The sequence below is a fragment of the Trichomycterus rosablanca genome, chromosome 14, assembly GCF_030014385.1.
Source record: "Trichomycterus rosablanca isolate fTriRos1 chromosome 14, fTriRos1.hap1, whole genome shotgun sequence".
Lineage (NCBI taxonomy): Eukaryota > Metazoa > Chordata > Actinopteri > Siluriformes > Trichomycteridae > Trichomycterus > Trichomycterus rosablanca.
In genome coordinates, this window is record NC_086001.1 from 28,037,280 (window position 1) to 28,058,901 (window position 21,622).

Sequence of the window (21,622 nt, forward strand, 5' to 3'; positions counted from 1 at the left end):
TTTATTTTTTTAATGAAAGGCCACATTACATTCTCTGATACAGTGGTTGTTATAGTCACCAGGGTTGGCAGTGTACACAATATGACCAGTTACAGATTCAGATTTCTATACAGTAGCTATAGTTCATGGAACCAGGGGGCAGTGCATATAAATCTAATATAGCAATTTCATTTTCTGTCCACAACCAACAGTGAATTTCGTGTGTCCTGAGTTTATATTTATTGTTGACGATAGTATCAGTGAAAAATCTTTTTCTTATGGGTAATATTTGGCTTTACTTTTCCTGCATGTACATCTCTGCTCCTTTAAAATCGTTGATACAGTCTGATGAATAGAACCGGTGATCTTTCAGTCCCAAGCGGGCTTCTCTGACCACAGCTCCATGTGACCCTGATGCGACAGTGGAGCTGAAAACGCGATGTTCCGATCTTCAGCCGATGCACGTTGCATAGGAAAGCAAAAAGCGACACTTCCACGTTTTGCCTCCCAATATCCTACGTCTAAAAATAGAACGCGATGAATTTCCTACACGGCGGTGTTTTACCGATGCTTCACCTACGTATTGTGCTGTCTGGGGTAGGATATAGGATATTTTGACTAGGGCTGTATGTATGATGCATCATCAAACTGTTATACATTATTTATTCTATTTTGTATTAGATGAGATGGTTTGTCTCTGTATTGACCCGCAATTCATTTTTAAATGACACCTAACGATAGTGATCCGACGCTTTTTACTATAAAATGTTGACTTCATCAAAAAGAATCGACTCCCTCAGCTTCAAATTGCTCATTGCTGAGTACCATCAACTTAGTGAATAGACTCTTTCGAGTCTATTCCTGTCGTTCAACTTAAAGAACCGGATTAAAGAATCAACTCATTTGATTCATTTGAACGCGCAGACTCACTCGCTCTCCCGCTGTGAGCTTCTCAAACTGAACTGCGTCTTTCTGTACATGAGGAAGAATCTATGTAGAGATCTCAAATAACATGAACCTGAAGGTGTGAACTTACATTGTAGAAAAGAAAAACAAGCAAGTCCTACAAGCACAAATATCCACCTGATAAGTCACCGGAGACCGGCTATACAAAATGGAAAAACGTTCTTTTGGTTTCTGTAGATGTTAAATGAAGATACTCGCCCAACATGGGGCTGAAACCCACGACCCTGAGATTAAGAGTCTCATGCGCTACCGACTGAGCTAGTCAGGCTTAAGCAGCAGGTCAGAACAGACAGCTTATCAGTCAGACCATCAGAGAGATGTAGGTTTAATTCAATCACAGTTTACACACAAACACAAATAAACAACAGAAACAGACACAGACTTACTGTCACTTTTAAACTACTACCTTGACTTGTGTTGAGTTCTGAGATTTGCAGTATGATGTTGTTTGGTATTTGTTGGTGATGAAAAGAAGGCTGGTCTATAGAATCCACAATTAATGCCAGCTTCAGGGGTTAGACAGTTTGAAAAAGTATTATGGGATGGTCTGTACTAAAATAACACATTACACATCCCTAAATGTTTTAAATGTTCTATCAACATGTTTTTTTTCTGTTATATCTTAATTAAAAACAAATATTGTAAGATATATCCACTTGTCATGTTTGCATTGCACAGATAGATAGATAGATAGATAGATAGATAGATAGATAGATAGATAGATAGATAGATAGATAGATAGATAGATAGATAGATAGATAGATAGATTTATTAATCCCAGAGGGAAAGTCAAGTATTACAACAGCTCAGGGTACAATAGAAAAAAGTAAATAAAAGACTCAGTTAAAAATTATTAATTAAATAGGCTAAAGATGCATAAGAAATAATAAGTAAGTATTGCAGTACAATGTTGGTAGAAATAAATATATACGCAATGTCAATAATAATAAAAAAATGTAATATAATACAAAAAATTACAAAGTGTTTTGGCATTAAATGTCCAGGTGTGCAATGATATAAACAGAGTGACAGATTATGCTTCAAAAGTCTGGTATTAACTTAGTAATAAGTAAGTAAAGTAATAAGTAACCTTTACTCTGAGTACATTTTAAATTAGTTACTTTTTACTTGAGTAGACTTTTAGACAAGTAATTTTACTTGTACTTAATTAAAAAATAATTAAAGCAATCAATGCTAAGTGTAATAATTGATATATTATGATATCACTGATAGCTGACCCCAGAATTCCAGTACAATAACAATGCAAAGTGTAGTAATTGTTATCTCAGCAAATTTTGTTAAAATGTAACAACATGCCTGAGGAAAATGTCGATATCCTCAATACAGCTGAACACAGAACTGCACTTAGCAATCAGTGCTAAGTGTAATTAATGATATAATATCTATATGGAGACTTTTTTAACCAATGAAAACAAAACCATGAAAAATGTTGATGTTCTTATTATACCAAATATCTTTTACCTCAGTGCCATACGTGAGCTGAACAATGTCAGTTTACTCACTCCTATGTGGACTTTGTGGGACTTATGTTGATTCCAGCATACAGACCGCTCACCAGTTGCTACAAACCAGAACTAATACAGGTAAAGACCTGCCTAGCGATAGCCTTCTCTGCTCTTCAGTACACTGACTGGGACGTGTTTTTATTCATCTAAAAACAGGACAGAAGCTTTCAGGAATCAATAATGAGACCAAGGATTAAGGTTCAATATGTAGATATTTTATTAGCAAACAAGCAATAACAAGCAAAATACATAAATGACACATAAATGAACATAACAATACTAATTCTAGACTGGATAGGTGGCCATTTGCCCAGACTGTAGCAACTGCTCAAGTATATGAAAACATCAGATTGTACAAAACTGATTGTACCAAGTTATATAAGCCAAACAATGAAAACGTGTGAAACACAAGTTATATAAGTAATATCTGTGCCAACATATATATACATATATATACTGTATATATATATATATATATATATATATATATACTGTATATATATATAAAGTTTTGTACAATCTGATGTTTTCATATACTTGAGCAGTATATATATATATATATATATTTATGGGCGCCTTTGAAAACTCTTAAGGACACCTTACAATACAAAACATCCGTACATAATTAACGACACAGATTAAGGGTAGGCGAGTTTACAGAAATACGTTTTAGGGCATGTTTTGAAACTAGGAATTTAATCAATGGTGTGAATGTCAGGAGGGAGAGAGTTCCAGAGACGTGGGGCAGAGTAGCTAAAAGCTCTAGCTGCAATATGAGGTAGACCAAAAAGGAGAGAGTTACAATAATCAAATCGAGATGTGACCAGGGCATGAACAAGAACATCAGCACTTCTAGGAGAAAGGAATGGACGTAGACGATTTATGTTACGTAAATGGAAATAAGCAGATCGTGAAAATGAAAGATTGTGAGTGGAAGGAGAAACGACTGAGTTCTTTATCATCACTGAGAATTTGTTAGATTTAGAGAGAGGAGATTTTCTACCTATAAGAGGAATTTTAGTTTTATCAGCATTTAATTTGAGAAAATTGTAAGAGAACCATGTTCTTAATTCTATTAGACAATCAGAGAGAGATGGAGGAGGAAGAGTAGCCGTGAGCACAGTGGACAGGTATAGTTCGGTGTCGTTCGCATAACAATAAAATTGAATGTTGTATTTTCTAAAGATACGTCCAATGGGAAGCAGGTAAATTAAAAACAGTATAGGCCTCAAGACAGAGCCTTGAGGGACACCACTAGTAACATTTACATTTTCAGCATTTAGCAGACGCTTTTATCCAAAGCGACTTACACAATGAGCTGAACACAATGAGCAATTGAGGGTTAAGGGCCTTGCTCAGGGACCCAACAGTGGCAACTTGGTGGTGGCGGGGCTTAAACCGGCAACCTTTTGTTTACTAGTCCAGTACCTTAACCACTGAGCTATCACTGTCCAGGAGTAACAGGAGTTAATGTGAACATACTGTACATGTCTAGAAATGTATGAAGAAAACCAATCAAGCACAGCATCACTAAGACCAATATATGCTAGCCGATCCAATACCTTTTATTTTCAATTCACTTCCACTATTAATTGATAGCATTCACTTACATCAGGCTCTAAACCTCCTGCTTCTACCCACCATTCACTCCACTATAGATAATCACATTATTTCCCAGTAATAGTTTAACCTAAAGATTTATACTTTTATTATTACTGTTTACTTATTAATGTTTACTGTGTAATTAATTACCTATTAATTACACAGTATAATTCATTCATTGATAACCATTTCTCCCCAACACTCACTCACTCACTATATTTTATATTTTTATATTTTAGCTTGTTTGGTACAATCTGATGAGTCAGACTTGTGTCTAAGTGCTGAAAAATAAGCAAAGCAGCTCCAACACTGTGAGCATCATTTCTGTAAAATGTGAATGCGCTGATGTTTTTTGAGATTACTCAGTTGATTAACCCCTTGGCTGTCCAGTCTATTTTTGTGCATTTTCCGTCTGAAGGGCATACCCAAATTTTAATGCTGTTTATTCACAAAGTACATATGATATTAGGAAATTTATGGTTTAATGTGACTGAAAACCCCATAAAGTATCAGAAGAAACTGCTAAAGGTCATAATGATATTTTACCATGTTGCAATGATGATAAAAACGATTTTTACATTTTTTGTTTTAGTCCAAAGTTTTAGTGAGTATAAGTATGAATATAGGTCTGGTATAACATTGCCAACACATCATGTCTGTGGCCAAAGTTGTTTACTACCACCATACCAAATTTTTTTGATGATCACCCATACTGATCTGGAGTTATACAAGTTGGAGTAACAACAGTCCATATCGGCCTCTCCAAATGTGCCCAAAACCTCTCCAAAACCTTCCAATAGGGAAAAACAAGCTATATTGCAAAAATGAATGATCTGTATTTTATGGTGACAACATAATTAATTTAGGTTCAGATCTACATACCTTAGTGAAAATAATAATTGTATGACCCTGACATATCCTCTCCAAATGTTATTTTAGCCTCTCCAAATGTTATTTTAGCTTTTCTACATGCTTTTTTTTAGCCTTTTTACACTAGAAACAACCTCTGAATTTAATATAATGAATTGTATTTAGGTACCTATGTTACAAACGTTTTATAAACATGTTTTCCAAAAATAAAACACAACAATTGAATGATTAGCAAAACAAATTTTTTGAAAAATACAATCAACTCAAAACTATTTACAATGTCTATTTACATTTTTGGTACAAATATTTACAGGTTTTTGTGGTGCCCCATATTGTGCCATTTGTAAAAACAGTTTCTTTTGGCCACAACGCACAATGGCACATCGCACTTTGTGCAGTACACTGGCGTCTTCACAGGGTTGCCAGACCTTTTGCACATGGCACATTTTCGCCTGCCAGCTGAACTGTCATCGCTGTAAAATGCTGGCAGGCATTGTTTTGTGTCACCTGAGGGTCCTGCAGCAGACTCATCCTGGGTGGTGTCCCCTGAAAAGGCCACAAGCTCCGACATCAGTTTCTCTCTAAAGAGTTTCTGAGTTAGAGCCTCTTGTGCATTTGTTTTTGATATTTGCTGATGTAAAATAAAACTATTTACAATCCCAATGTCAATGAAATGGTAAAATAATGTCTCGTACCACTTGACTGTCTTGTGTAAGGCATTGTGATATGAAATCAAGGTGTCCGACAAATCGACTCCACCCATGTGCCTGTTGTAATCCTTGACCGCTGCAGGAACTGGAACATTCACTTTATTCCTAACCCCCTCCTGATTTTTTACTCTCCTCATCACTGTGTCACCATCATATGCCTTGTGCATTGTGGAGCACACCACCACCTCCCTTGTGTCCATCCACTTTACAAAAAGAAGTTGTCCACGTCTGTGCCAGCGGATGGTTCCTCTCTTTGCCTGCCTGTTGAGATCATTGATTTTTGTTCTTGGATACCCCTTCCGGTTGGTACGGATGGTACCACAAGCAAGAGTCTCCTTCTTCAGGAGATCCAAATAGAGCATGGGGCTTGTGTAAAAATGGTCAGTGTAGAGGTGGTACCCCTTGCCAAGAAGGGCAAAATCCATGAGGGACATGACTGAGTCATAGCTCAGTCCCTGGCCTGAGCAAACTGATTTCTTGCCTTCATAAATAAAAAAATTCCAAGTGTAACCTGTGGTTGAATCAGCCAGAACAAACATTTTGTAGCAACATTTTGTTGGCTTTGCCTTCATGTATTGTTTCAGGCCAGTTCTTGCTTTAGAGATGCAGATTAGAAGATTCTTGCTTTCAATCGAAATGTCCTTGTCCGGCTGAAAATATGTCCGGCATGCTGTCAGCAACTCTGTATACAGTGGCTTCAATTTGAAAAGTTTGTCATATGTTGAGGTTCCCTTTCTCCTTGTGTTATCTTTGTCCTCTTTTGGGTCACACAGATGCAGGTTACTAGAGATTGCCAAAAATCTTTTGCCTGTCATCACTTTTGCGGTGTAATGAAGGCGGTAATATTCCTTTCCAGACCAGTAGTCTGCAACAGATTTTAGTTTCACAATCCCCATGTATATTACCAATGCAATAAATTTGTAGAATTCTCTAACACTGAGAGGAATCCATTTGTAAGATGGATTTGCAGCTGCTCTGATCTCAGCATACTTATTGGTGTTATCTACAATAGTCTTCACCACAGACGTACTGAAAAACAGCTGAAACAACTGCAGTGGGGAATATACAGTGTTCGATAGAAGCTGTAGCCCTGGAGGTCGCTTTGGCAAAAATTTTGGAATGCTGGGTGCCTCATCAACATCAGTGATGTCATGCCAAACATCATCTTCATCTTCGGTTGTAGAAACACTGCCTGGCCTTTTTGTTTGTGCAGGAACTCGGTGAGAACGTCCTCTTGATTGCCTCTTCGCACGTGTTGCTGATGACCTGGTCTTCTGTATTGTTGGGAGGTGGGTGGATGAAGTACTTGGCACCACTTCGACAGACGTTACAGTACTTTCTGGATCTGTGTGAATGGTCCTTGATGTGGATTCAGGGTGGGGTGGGGAAGAATGCCTCTTTCTCTTAGTCTGAGCAGCTGGCACCCAGTCATCACCTGAATCCTCAGAATTGCTATTATAAAACACAAAAAGAAAAATACAACATAAGTTTTTGTAATAAATGCACAGCTGTAACAAAATTATATATAATAAACTTGGAAACAACAGTATAGTCTTTTAAAAGTTATAAAAGTTGGAAAACAATAATTTGATCTTGGCATTTTTACCTTACTACTAAAATAAACTTTTCAATGCCACAACACAAATGTAAATTTGGTATAAAAAATAAAAAATGTACTTACAAGTCAAGAACAGCATCTTCTCCATGAAGAAAAGCGTCTTCTTCAAACGAATCGTAGTCACTTTCTTCTGATACCTGCAATTCTTCTTCTTCTTCCAGTCGTTCCAATTCAGAAACTACTTCTGCACTTTTAAAACTCTTCTCACACTGTGAGCACTGATCCGGTTTCTCTCCAGTGTGAATGCGCTGGTGTTTTTTGAGTTCACCCTGTATATTAAAACTCTTTCCACACTGTGAACACTGATACGGTTTCTCTCCAGTGTGAATGCGCTGGTGTTTTTTGAGATCACCCTGTATATTAAAACTCTTTCCACACTGTGAGCACTGATACGGTTTCTCTCCAGTGTGAATGTGCTGGTGTTTTTTCAGATTACCCTGTGTATTAAAACTCTTCCCACATTGTGAGCACTGATACGGTTTCTCTCCTGTGTGAATGCGCTGGTGTATCTTGAGAGCACTCAGGCACCTGAAGTTCTTCCCACACTGTGAGCACTGATTTGGTTTCTTTCCAGTGTGAATGCGCTGGTGTTTTTTTAGATAACTCTGTGTATTTAAACTCTTTCCACGTTGTGAGCACTGATATGTTTTTTTTCCTGTGTGAATGTGCTGGTGTATTTTGAGAGCACCCTGGGTACTGAAGCTCTTCCCACACTGTGAGCACTGATATGGTTTCTTTCCTGTGTGAATGCGCTGGTGTATTTTGAGATGACTCAGGAACCTGAAGCTCTTCCCACACTGTGAGCAGACGTTTCCTTCTTCCTGTGTGGGACTGAGAGAGGTGTTCATGCTGACAGTACCAGAGGACGTTTGCTGATTACTGGAGCTTCTGGTGGGCGTCAGATCCTCATGTTCAGTCTTAATCTTCACCAGAGTCTCATATTTATCATGGTTGCAGCTCTTGATGTGATTGTGGAGCTGATTTTGGGTTGTAGAGGAACGTGGACACGAGGAGCAGCAGAAATCCTTGTTCAGTTCTGAAGCAGAAAATAATCAAATACATTTATAACATTATAAATAATCAAACACATTTATAACATTATAAATAATCAAATACATTTATAACATTATAAATAATAAATACATTTATAACATTATAAATAATCAAATACATTTATAACATTATAAATAATCAAACACATTTATAACATTATAAATAATCAAATACATGTATAACATTATAAATAATCAAATACATTTATAACATTATAAATAATAATATACATTTATAACATTATAAATAATCAAATACATTTATAACATTATACATAATCAAATACATTTATAACATTATAAATAATAATATACATTTATAACATTATAAATAATCAAATACATTTTAACATTATAAATAATCAAATACATTTATAACATTATAAATAAAAATATACATTTATAACATTATAAATAATAATATACATTTATAACATTATAAATAATCAAATACATTTATAACATTATAAATAATCAAATACATTTAAACATTATAAATAATCAAACACATTTATAACATTATAAATAATCAAATACATTTATAACATTATAAATAATCAAATACATTTATAACATTATAAATAATCAAATAAATTTATAACATTATAAATAATCAAATACATTTATAACATTATAAATAATCAGATACATTTATAACATTATAAATAATCAAACACATTTATAACATTATAAATAATCATATACATTTATAACATTATAAATAATCAAACACATTATGGAGGAGACCAGGCATCTGCCACCCATACTGCCAATCTGAGCCATCGAGGAAGATGGGCCAAAATGCACCTCGAGGTCTCTCAGACCAGAAGAAATGAGTCACGTCTGGAGGAGACCAGGCACCCGGCTAATGCCACACCTACTGTGAAACATGGTGGTGGCAGTCCTGATAGAGGGGAAGATGAATGCAGCTGATCCGTCCTGCAGTGCTTATATATTTTATACCCCACAGCCAATTACCCCTCAACCCTAATTACCCCAAATAGTCTTACTGCATGAAGACCACGATGTTATGAACCCTAATGCTGGCCATGGTGCAGAAAGCACTGAAACACACACACACACACACATGCGAACGCAGGCGACACAGACTTTATTAATATGATCACGTATTAAATCTGATATACAATCTAGCGCACTGTGTAGGGAACATAAACCAATTGTCTAATATACTGTCTAGTGCACTAAGTAGGGAACGTAAATCTATGATCGAATATACAATCTAGTGCACTATGTAGGGACATAATTAATTATGTAATACACCATCTAGTGCACTGTGTAGTGTATTACATAATTAATTATGTTCCCTACACAGTGCGCTAGATTGTATATCAGATAACGGATTTAATACACGATCATATTAAAAAAGTCTGTGTCGCCTGTGTGCGTGTGTCGCTCTTGGTCGCTCTTTCTAGATTCCGGGAGATTTTATCTGACTTGTGGGAATCAGGGAGCCGCTATGTATATGCGGGAGACTCCCAAAACTTCCGGGAGACTTGGGATGTCTGTAGTGTAGTCCTCTCTAAAGCTACCTGAGAGATACAGGATAGTGGTGGGCGAATCGATCCAAATATCGATAGTATCGATACCAATGTTGTTATCGGAATCGGATCAATACTAGCGTGATGGGATGTTTTCACATTTTAAAACGTATTCTTCAGTTTTAATGTTGTACTGTACTTTGTTTTAAGACAGATAAGAAGTGCAGTGAAAGGAATTAATTTAGTTTTATTATATTATTGTTTATGAACAAAAAAAACTTTCTATGAAAAAGAATCGACGTTCTTTAATATTTTTCTGTACTTTATTTTACAAAAAGCCAGAGTGTACAATGAGAGGGGGAATTATGTTTCTTATTATATAATTGTTTCTCAACAAAAACCCCAGACTTCATTAAAGTTTATTACATTAATAAAATTACTTTTTATTCACCTACAAACTGTAGTGGGTTTTCACTGCACATGATGAACTAATAAACACAAAATCATTTATTAGTCAAAGCAAATTGATGATACATTCACCTCATAAATCATGATACACTGCTCTTCCCTGGCCCTGTATTTACTTGGTATCGGATCGATATCAAATTTTGCAGTATCGCACACCACTAATACAGATGTGCTAATGGAGCTGTTTTACTGCTAAGCTGCTGTTCAACTCCAGTCCAGTTGGTGACGCTGGTGCGTCTTAAAGTTGTTCTGCCAACCGCAATTAAACATCATAAGAAGAACAAGAAGCTGCTGTGTTTGTACTGTAGAGCCTCATCTGTAAGTAAAATATGTATTTAATTATAACCCTTATATTTCATTATAACCACATTCTAATTAATAATAAAACTAGAGTTCATAATAAAACATCACTGTGAGGATTTGAGGAGCTTTAACTCCAGTTTTATTTAAACAAACAAACTATTAGCTGCTCCGCTAACTGTTAGCACCACACATGATTCAGTACTGATGAACCGATTCATTTGAACCGATCCAGCAAAATGAATCGGAACTGATTGAGTTTCTTCATGATTAAATCTCAGTTTTATATAAACACGCAGGCCCGGAGTGGCTAATCGGGAGATTCGGGAGGATTCCCGATGGGCCGGCTCATGTGAATCCCGAGTTTGGGCCGGTTGGATGAGAAAAATAATTTTGACATTTATCTGTCACCAGAGCTGGACTGGGAACAAAACTTTTTTCTTGACCAGCCCACTACAAGCACATCCACATCACACCTTGACACCCCCACACACAATAAAAAATCTACAATATTTCTTAACATTTACAGTTTCTTAAATGGTTCTATTGGATTTCGATTTTCGATTGGATCATGACTCATTAAATCGCAAGAAATAAACCTTTAACACTGGTAAATATGCTTTTTTCGCACTTTTATTCACACGTGATTCACATTTGTTCCAAATTAGCGCATTGCTCCGATGAGCAAAGAAATAAATCGCATGTGTAAATACTTTAATATGTTGACAAGGGAAATTAACCATGTGATCTATGCACACAATCACTCTACAACATGTCCTGAACAACTGCATTTTCCTTTCTGTATTATAGAGGACAAGATAGTGTTTACTTCTGAGGATCAGAGACTAATGGTACCGTCTCAAATTATATCCACCGCCCTATGTAGTGCACTATGTTGGACATGACATAATAGAACTTTCACAAAAATAGTCCTTAAAACGGCTGGTTTAAAGCCCCTGATATCCAACAGTAGCTTAGATAACTACTTATTAATCATTCAGTGACTGTTAAAAGAAATGTTTTGTACTGTTAGGAAGTACCCTAAGTAGAGCATAGGCGACATTTGAGATGGGCCCACAGTCTCTTCTTAAACTGCGTTACTAACGAAGCAGAGGCTCTGGACTCTAACTATATTTTTTCTGCTCTTTGGCTATGCTGTAGTTCCTCACTGCCAAACAGGTTGTCTCCATCTCGCACTCATTCACTATTTTTTTGAACACCTGTTGTTGAGATTACGGTTTATCCTGGGGGAGGGACATTTCTGTGATTGGCCAATGGACATGCAGTGAGGACACTGTGGTGGGCCAATGCACATTTCAGGATTATTATTAAGGAATATTTAAAACAGAAAAAGTAAAAGTAAAAGTAATTATAGCAACAGAATAAGCGCTATCAGTCAGTGGATTTTGTAGAACCCAATACACACCATTAATCACAAATATCCAGTTTCAAGCTGAAAATAATAAACATAATTTGAAGTGTAATATATTAAACAGCCTAACTCATTAATGGAATGTTTTTGACGCTACTGTACTGATGATCCCGAGGAGGCCATGACTACTGAAGGGACAGGTAGAGGATAGTCTAACAGAGTTATTTAAACTAAGATAGTTATTTGTAATGTAAAATATAACATAGAGAATATACATGATATATGTTCAATTGTTCAGACATTCAGAAATATGTCAGCACGATAGCCTAATTTATTTTAACAAATGAAGACAAATAACCTAAATCACTATCAATTTTACACCATCACAATATAGGCTAAAAAAACTTCAAGCATGTTATGTTATTCAGCAAAATAGGCTAACCCTTTATGAAATGGTTTTTTTTTAGCCTCAGAGCCAGTCTGATCCTGCTGGTGAACCGAGTAGGCATAGAGAGGCCAGAACTACAGAGACGAGTAGAGAGGATAAAAATGAACTAAAAAACTATTTTATGTAACAAGTTGCACACAGAACAGATGTGATGGATAGATTCTAAATGATACCCAGTACCCAGATATTAGGAATGCTGAAAATACATTAAAATCAGCCCAAATGAAATAGGTAAACAGGACCCCTTGGAGGCCTTCATGTTAATGTACACAGAGAAGGAAATTCTCATGTCTATAGACAATGACACCGTTAAAGTTACAGAAACCTGTGCACTGCTTAGGAGGCTTTTGATGCTGTAGGTAGCCTACTAAATATGTGTGTAATGAAGCTATTTAAGAGTTTAGTGTAAACCTAACAATATAGTACCTCTTTTTTTTATTTCAACTTATTGCTCCTGTACAAATGTAAATACGTTTTCATCTTTATCACATTTTTTTACCTTTTAAATCTTTATCTGATTTAAATTTGAATTAAACATGTTTAAGTGAAGTGTTTTCTGTTAACTAACCAACATAATACCTGAACTTATACCCAATAAAAAGGCATTGAAAGAGCTAGCTGCTGTTTTATTTATTCAAATTCCTCCTGCATGGAAAAAGTGGGCCGGGTTTGGGCATAAAACTCCTGGGCTGAAAAAGGGGCCCAACTCCGGCCCTGTAAACACGTGATATTTTTAAACTTTGATTACAGTTGAACTTTGTAGTTGAACTTTGTTTACAGTTGAACGTTGTTTACTGTTGAACTTTGTTTACAGTTGAACGTTGTTTATAGTTGAACGTTGTTTACAGTTGAACTTTGTTTATAGTTGAACTTTGTTTACAGTTGAACTTTGTTTATAGTTGAACATTGTTTACAGTTGAACTTTGTTTACAGTTGAACATTGTTTACAGTTGAACTTTGTTTACAGTTGAACTTTGTTTACAGATTAAATTTGTTTACAGATTAACTTTGTTTACAGTTGAATGTTGTTTACAGTTGAACTTTGTTTACAGTTTAACTTTGTTTACAGTTGAACGTTGTTTACAGATTAACTTTGTTTACAGATTAACTTTGTTTACAGTTGAATGTTGTTTACAGTTGAACTTTGTTTACAGTTGAACTTTGTTTACAGTTGAACGTTGTTTACAGTTGAACGTTGTTTACAGTTGAACTTTGTTTATAGTTCAACTTTGTTTATAGTTCAAGCGTTGTTTACAGTTGAACTTTGTTTACAGTTGAACTTTGTTTATAGTTGAACTTTGTTTACAGTTGAATTTTGTTTACAGTTGAACTTTGTTTACAGTTGAACGTTGTTTACAGTCGAACTTTGTTTATAGTTCAACGTTGTTTACAGTTCAACGTTGTTTACAGTTGAACTTTGTTTACAGTTGAACTTTGTTTATAGTTCAACGTTGTTTACAGGTGAACTTTGTTTACAGTTGAACTTTGTTTACAGTTGAACTTTGTTTACAGTTGAACTTTGTTTATAATTGTACTTTATAGTTGAACTTTGTTTACAGGTGAACTTTGTTTACAGTTGAACTTTGTTTATAGTTGAACTTTATTTATAGTTGAACTTTGTTTACAGGTGAACTTTGTTTACAGATAAACTTTGTTTACAGTTGAACTTTGTTTATAGTTGAACTTTATTTATAGCTGAATAGTCTGTCTGTCTATTAGATCTTTAATAATGCAGTCAGCAGAAGAGGGAGACGTCACCCCTGTGGATCTACAACATGAAGAATTTCAGAAGAAAATAACACAAAAGGAGGAAGATGATGATGATTTCTTCTGTAAGTAAATATGGAGCATGATGCCACTTTTCCACCAGACAGTGAGGTACAGTACAGTATGGTACAGTTTAGTGTAGTACAGTACAGCTAGATGCTGAAGGAGTTGACCTGAGGTCAAGAAATCGACTACGGAGACGAGTTTATCATAGCCGTGGTCCTAACTATGTATGGCATATTGATGGCTATGATAAGCTCAAGCCATTTGGAATTGGAATAAATGGATGTATTGATGGTTTTTCCAGGAGCCTTGTATGGCTTGAAGCATACAAAACAAACAACGATCCAAGGGTCATTGCTGGCTACTTTATTGATGCAGTAATTAAATCTGCAGGCTGCCCTGAAAGACTGAGATTAGATTTAGGAACAGAAAATGTTCATGTGGCAGAGATGCAGAGATTTTTGCATTTTTCAGAAGATCAACCTGAAACAGACAATGTAACATTTGGTGCAAGCACTGGCAATCAGCGCATTGAAAGGTGGTGGCTCATACTGCGAAGTGAATGCATCCAGTTTTGGATTGACCTCTTTGACAAACTGAGAGAAGATGGACACTTCTCGGACACCTTCCTGGACAAATCATTGATCCAGTTCTGTTTTCTTCACACAATACAGGTGAGCTTACATTAATGATTACACAGTAGACAAACACAAACTAGTAGACACACTGAGGTACTAGTTTGTTTGTATATTGTCGCTGTCCAATGAAAAACATGTATTTTCAAAATAGTCTCTTTACAGGAGAATGGAATGGGAGTTAATGAAATAATGTATTCCAAGTTATTTGGGGGGATTTCAGGTTTTGGGGGATTTGGAGGTTGCAGTTTTTTATTGGACTGCAGGGTTTTGTAGTTTGTGTATGTAACCCAATTTCCAAAAATGTTGGGACAGTATTACAATGTTCAAGTCAGATTTATTTGTCACCTTTTACAGCAAGCTCCTCTAACAGCTGTTCAATATTATCAGCTGTTGGCACTCTTCGACAGCTATGAAGATCCATGACTTCCAGCAATTCTTCTTGGTCCACACTTTCAAAATCTGAACGACAGGACTCGAAGATTATTCGGTCTGACTCTGTAACATACCTGAGGAAGCTGTCAACGAGACAACTCTTAACGCATCCCAGGGAAGCTTGTTCCAATATTACAGGTGCAAGTTTTACAGGCAGATACTTCTCTTTCTGCCAGCCAAATGCAATGATTCGGCCAACGCTTTTCCATTGCTGTTGACCAAAATCATGTCGAAGGTAGGGCACCTTGTAATTATTCCCCAAAGTGCATTGCTCATAAAAGTCCTGCCAAAATTCAGAGAGTACGTCCCTCAAAACCCCACCTTCATCAATAGCCTTTTCCAATCTTCCATCTGGAAGTATCACTTGGACAAAAACATCATCCCTCACAACACTTTCATCGATGCAGAACAAGAATTTTCTTTGCTCTTTCCCTCTGGACAGTGGGTTCCTGTAGGACCTCTGTGAGAGGATGGAAAGGCACATGATTTGATTCCTGAGACAGGGGTAAAGTATCATCAAGACTGGAGCCCTCCATTCCAGAAACATGTCCTGTGATGGTCACAGTGCCACTGTCGTCCAAAACATCAACCCCAATGGCTGCATCAAATTCCTGCACGCTGGTCAAATCAGTCATGTCAAAAGTGGAGTAAACAGACGGAACATCACTGATGTGTTTGAAAGACCATTGCTGCTACCTACATATATGACATCTACAATATTTGTAACTTCAGCCTCATATACAGACATGTTGGAACCGGTTAAAGTTGAGCTGTATGCATCTTGCATGTTTTCACAATCTTGTGCAGTTGATTCACTGCTGTCCTCTGGCTGTGCACCACTGCTTATGTCCTTCTTTTTGGTTGTTAAGTAAAAACGTAAGAGAGGTAACTTTGTCTGGTCGTAAAGTTCTCCAACTGTTGTCTTGTTATCGAGTGAATGCTCCTGAAAATCTGTTAAGTCAATTATAAAATCAGTGATGCTTCCCTCTGCATTTTTCTGACCAGGAAAAAACAAATCCAGTGCCCTTTCAATCAGCTCACTTTTTGTACAGTCTTTTGACACACTGATCTTTCTTGTACCCCCACCTTTCTTGGTTCTCACCTGAAAAAATTTTCCTTCACGACAATGCATCCATCCCATCTCAACTTGTCGCACTTTCTTCTGAGCATTCCTTGATGGTTGTTCTCTCTCAGACCCATGCTCTTGATCATCACTTTTCTTTCTTGATATCTTGGCTTTCAATCGTTCAAAAAGTTTTGACTTGCGGCCAACAGGATTATTTTCCTTGCGTCTGCAATATCCAAGAACAGCAAGTCGATCACCATAGGACGGCAGATACTTTTTCAGCTGCTCATCTGTCATAAGCAGTACAACACTGGAATCAATCTACAAATGGAGAGAAAAATTCTGAATACATGTGCATCTCAATGAATTATAATGTGGTAAAAAAGTTTTTATTTTTACAGTTTGTTTCAACAGGTAAAATGTCATTTTACATTCATTACATGTAAAGTAACATATTTAAAGCTTTCTTGTTTAATTTTAATGAGTATGGCTTATATCTCATGAACACTAGAAACGAAGTATCTCAAATTATTAGAATAGTTCATATCAATTTTGAGTAAATCACTATTAAAACAGCATGATGTGTCCTGAACCCAAGACCAGATTTGTCTTACCTGGGCTAAAGAAAAAAAAGATCTGGACTGTTGCTCCAAAGTCCTCTTTTCAGATGAGAGTAAATTTTGCATTTCATTTGGATATTAAGATCCTAGAGTCTAGAGGAAGAGTGGAAAGGCTCAGAATTCAAGGTGTCTGAAGTCCAGTGTGAAGTTCCCACAGTCTGTGATGGTTTACTATGCCATGTCATCGGCTGGTGTTGGTCCACTGTGTTTTAACAACTCCAAAGTGAAGGAAGCCGTCTACCAGATGATTTAGAGCATGTCATGCTTCCATCTGCTGGCAAGCTTTATGGAGACGCCAATTTCTTTTTCTAGCAGGGCTCAGCACCTGCTCACAGCGCCAAAACTACTACCAAATGGTGTGATAACCATGAACATTACTGAGATATTGGATTTCTGGTTTTCATAAGCTATAAGCCATACTGATCAAAAGAAAAAGGTTTTAAATGTCACTTTACATGTCAAAATTTATCGAATTTATGTGTATAGCACTTTTTACAATTGACATTTTTACATGTAATGAATGTAAAAACATATGACAGTTTACCATTTAAATAAAAATAAAACTTTTTTCACCATATTTCTTGAGCTGCACCGGTACCAAATGTAGTTCTTTGAAAAAAAAAAAAAAAAAAAAAAAAAGTTGGTGTTAAATAAAATTATATATGCAAATACAAGACTCTTTTTCAGCAAATCTTTTGTATTGTTAGTGTATGCTAAATCCAAATTACAACCCCAATTGAATAAATGTCAATAAAAACGGAATGCAATGATGTATAAATCATTTAAAACAAATATCGAATTGCCGAAATAATATCGAAAATAATACAAAGACAACATTTCAGATGTTTAAACTGAGAAATGTTATTGTTTTTTGAAAAATAAATGCCCATTTTGAATTTGATGCCAGCAATATGTTTTAAAAATGTTGGGACGGGCCAACAAAACACTATTAAAGTTGTGAAATGATACAAAAAACATATTAGTTTAATTGGTAGCAGGTCAGTAAGATGACTGGGTATAAAATAGCATCCCTGTAAGTCTTTCAGAATTAAAGATGAAGATGAGTTCACACACATTATGTACTACAGATGATAAAATATTCTAGTAAAGTTATTTACTATTGTACATTGAGAAATGTTATTTTTAAATTGTTGCTCTATTTTCCCATGCTGTCTTTTGCAGAGTGGTGAACCCCTCTTCAGCTTCAATTCTGAAAGCTCTTTTTATACCCAATCACCTAATGATATGTTATTAATTGAACTAGTACGCTTTTTTTGTAGCATTACACAACTTAAGCAGAAGTCAACTGAAGAAGTCATTCGGATTGAGTGACGAAACGTATCTCTACAACCAACTTGTGTCCAGATGAACTGATTCAACTTTGTGGATTTGTGTACCTGGATTATTGAGCATGCATCAACAGAACTTAAGCAGTCTTTTGTAGCCCCATCCCAACTTTTTTGGAATGCAAATTCAAAATGGGCAATAAAACATCCTCAGTTTTAACATCTGAAATGTTGTCTTTCTATTATTTTCAGTGAAATGTATGTTTTGAATGATTTAATTTTTCATGATTTAAATATTTTAAATAAACAATTGCATTCTATTTTTATTGACATTTTGCACAGCATTCCAACTTTTTTGGAAATCAGTGTCAGAGATTACAAGGGTTAGGGTTAACAAGTTAAATACCTTATCCTTTTCCAGCTGATGTACGGCTTCTTCTGCCACATTTCGTGACCTTAAGAAGTCACACAGTTTGTCCATCCTGTGACAAATTAATACAAAATGTCAATAAACATAATCAAATAAAAGATATAATGAAATCAAACATCAGGTAATTTGTTAAATATCTTAAAACATTCTATGAAAATTCTTCCAATATGTGTAACCATGTTAAAAATCTAGGCAACTGGACAGTCTTTGAATTTAACTGTTCAAATTGGAACATTCTACAATATTTCAGAATGGAAAATACTATACCTTTTTTGAATATAAATCACAATGGCAACCTTATTTGCCATCAAATGAGGCTGAAACCAAGATTGAGACTGCACTTTACTTGCAGTGTAAACATTAAGACTGATAAACTGATGATCACATACCAGTGTGGCATGCAAAGCCTATGAAACATGTGATTCTGCCACATTAAGTAAATATTAGGATGGAATATAAACAGCTAGACACTTTGTAGGATGTGATAAACCATTCAGAACTTTATAAACCAATAACAGAATTTTAAAATCAACCCTGAAGGATACCTGTAACCAGTGCAGGACTAACATGATCTCTCTTTCTGATCTTTAAAATTTGGTGATTTTACGTGATCTGTACGAGTTCAAGAGGGTGTACGGTTTTCTTGGGAAGTCCACTAAGAAAATCATGTTCTGACTTCACATAAGACAAACACAAAATAGTCGTTGAAAGGCTGTGAAGATTGTGTTATTGTTTAACTATGTCTACTTTTCTTAAACTTTTTTTAAAAAAGATTACTCGATTGAAGATCATAAACATAATCAGTAGATTGCTTGCTTACTAAAATAATCTATAGTGACAGCTCTAAATGTTATGCCTAGAACAATCGTTTCAGCATACCTGAAATCAAATCCAGACTGAAGTTGTCCTCTCCCTCAGTGATGCAAAAGTCCCGATGTTCACTATGCCAACTTGACGTAGGAAGAGCTATGAAAGATTAACATTTCTTAAGTTCATGATCTTATCTTAAGTTCAAAAGCGTATTATAGCATCTTAAAGTAATGAGCTGTTTGACACCAGCAACTGTTACACATTTTGAAGTGCAACGGAATGTATTTGCTGCACCCTTTAAGGTGGAACGGAATTTAACCGCTCCATCAAATGTCCCGTTCCCATTCCCTCTCGTTACCTGTGTGTGTAAAGGTGGATGAAAATTTGCAAATTATAATGCAGCAGCAATTGAAACTAATGTGGAGACAGGTAGCATGTAGCTCCATACAGCAGGGTTGCCAGATCTCGTCATGAAAACAAGCAACCAGGTGTACAGAAACATCCCGAACGAAGCAACTCTTCAAAAAAAAAAATAATAATAAAAAAATAATAATGTAAAACAACATTCTAACTTTTCTTTTAACTTTAAAGATGTTGAACAAAACTTATTGGCCAACAAAACATAAAGAATTAAAAAAATAAAACAAATTAGAACAAAGACGTAATTATATCACTGCAAGAAAAATATAATAATAATAAAAAAATACACATAGCCCACTACCCCTTGTCAATGTATGGAAAAATAACTTCTCTTACCACAGTATATATTCATTCGTGTAACCAAAAAATAAAAATGTGGCAATTTCGAGAGGATAAAGGCATGTTAGAACATTAAACTATATAATGTTTAAACTATAAAAGACATGTATTCCGCTTTGGAAGTCACTTAAATTGGTAGTAATATTTTAAAGTACAATTCATAGCATAAAAAGGATGTAAAATCTAATTGTCTACCGGGTAACTTCGCATGCTATGTGACTATTTACAGTTAGTTGGGAACAAATGCATAACCTGGCACTGTTCACAACATGAACGATTTAAATTAAATACAAAGGAGAAGCATAACCACTTGTTTTTTCTCCACTAAGGTTGCTTAATCTTAGCTAAATAATCTGAGGACTCGGATAAGCTATGGTTAACATTACCGAAGTCACAGACTTCAGCATCAGCGCCCTACGAATTTATGAAAATAAGCATAAAGCTGTTTCTCACCCAAAAGAACACCGTTTATTTATTGACTACAACACTATTGTGATCTGCTACAAAGAATGTAGGAGATTGTTAACACTTACCCGAATTAACGAACACGAGACTTGAAAAGTTTGTGCTGCGCCATATTGTCACTACTGCGGCTGCGCTGCAGTATCTCATAATAATGACTTTAAATCCCGTTATTATGACTTTAAATCTCATAATTATGACTTTAAATCTCATAATTATGACTTTAAATCTCATTATTATGACTTTAAATCTCGTTATTATGACTTTAAATCTCATAATAATGACTTTAAATCTCATTATTATGACTTTAAATCTCATAATAATGACTTTAAATCTCATTATTATGACTTTAAATCTCATTATTATGACTTTAAATCTCGTTATTATGACTTTAAATCTCATAATAATGACTTTAAATCTCATTATTATGACTTTAAATCTCATAATAATGACTTTAAATCTCATTATTATGACTTTAAATCTCGTTGACTTTAAATCTCATTATTATGACTTTAAATCTCATTATTATGACTTTAAATCTCATTATTATGACTTTAAATTTCATTATTATGACTTTAAATCTCATTATTATGACTTTAAATCTCATAATTATCATAATTATGACTTTAAATCTCATAATTATGACTTTAAATCTCATAATTATGACTTAAAATCTCATAATTATGACTTTAAATCTCATAATTATGACTTAGTATATGAGCTTTTTTTTCTTCAAGTGGCGGAAATGGGCTTCCATAGAAATCTGAGTGCTCACCAAACAATTTCTCCATTGTGTTTAAAATCTTGTTCCCCAAAAGAGTTAGCATCTTTTCCTGTGATTAGCCGTCCTTTGTACTGTAAAATAAAACTTCCTTTCTCGATATTTACTTTTGCAAATATGCTACGACCTGAAAGAGGTCAGCAATAAATAAATTAAAT

General features: G+C 35.3%; 1 protein-coding gene across 1 annotated transcript in view; it reads right to left on the minus strand.

Moving 5' to 3' along the window:
• Positions 1–9,058, minus strand: part of LOC134326271 (zinc finger protein 585A-like) — a 338,798-nt gene extending 329,740 nt beyond the window's left edge. Inside the window, exons 1-2 of the mRNA XM_063008438.1 lie at positions 9,055–9,058; positions 7,573–8,079 (exon numbers count right to left, since the gene is read on the minus strand). Coding sequence (XP_062864508.1) covers positions 7,573–8,079; positions 9,055–9,058 — 511 coding nt within the window. The remainder of the gene's footprint in view (positions 1–7,572; positions 8,080–9,054) is intronic.
• Positions 9,059–21,622: the final 12,564 nt, after the last annotated feature.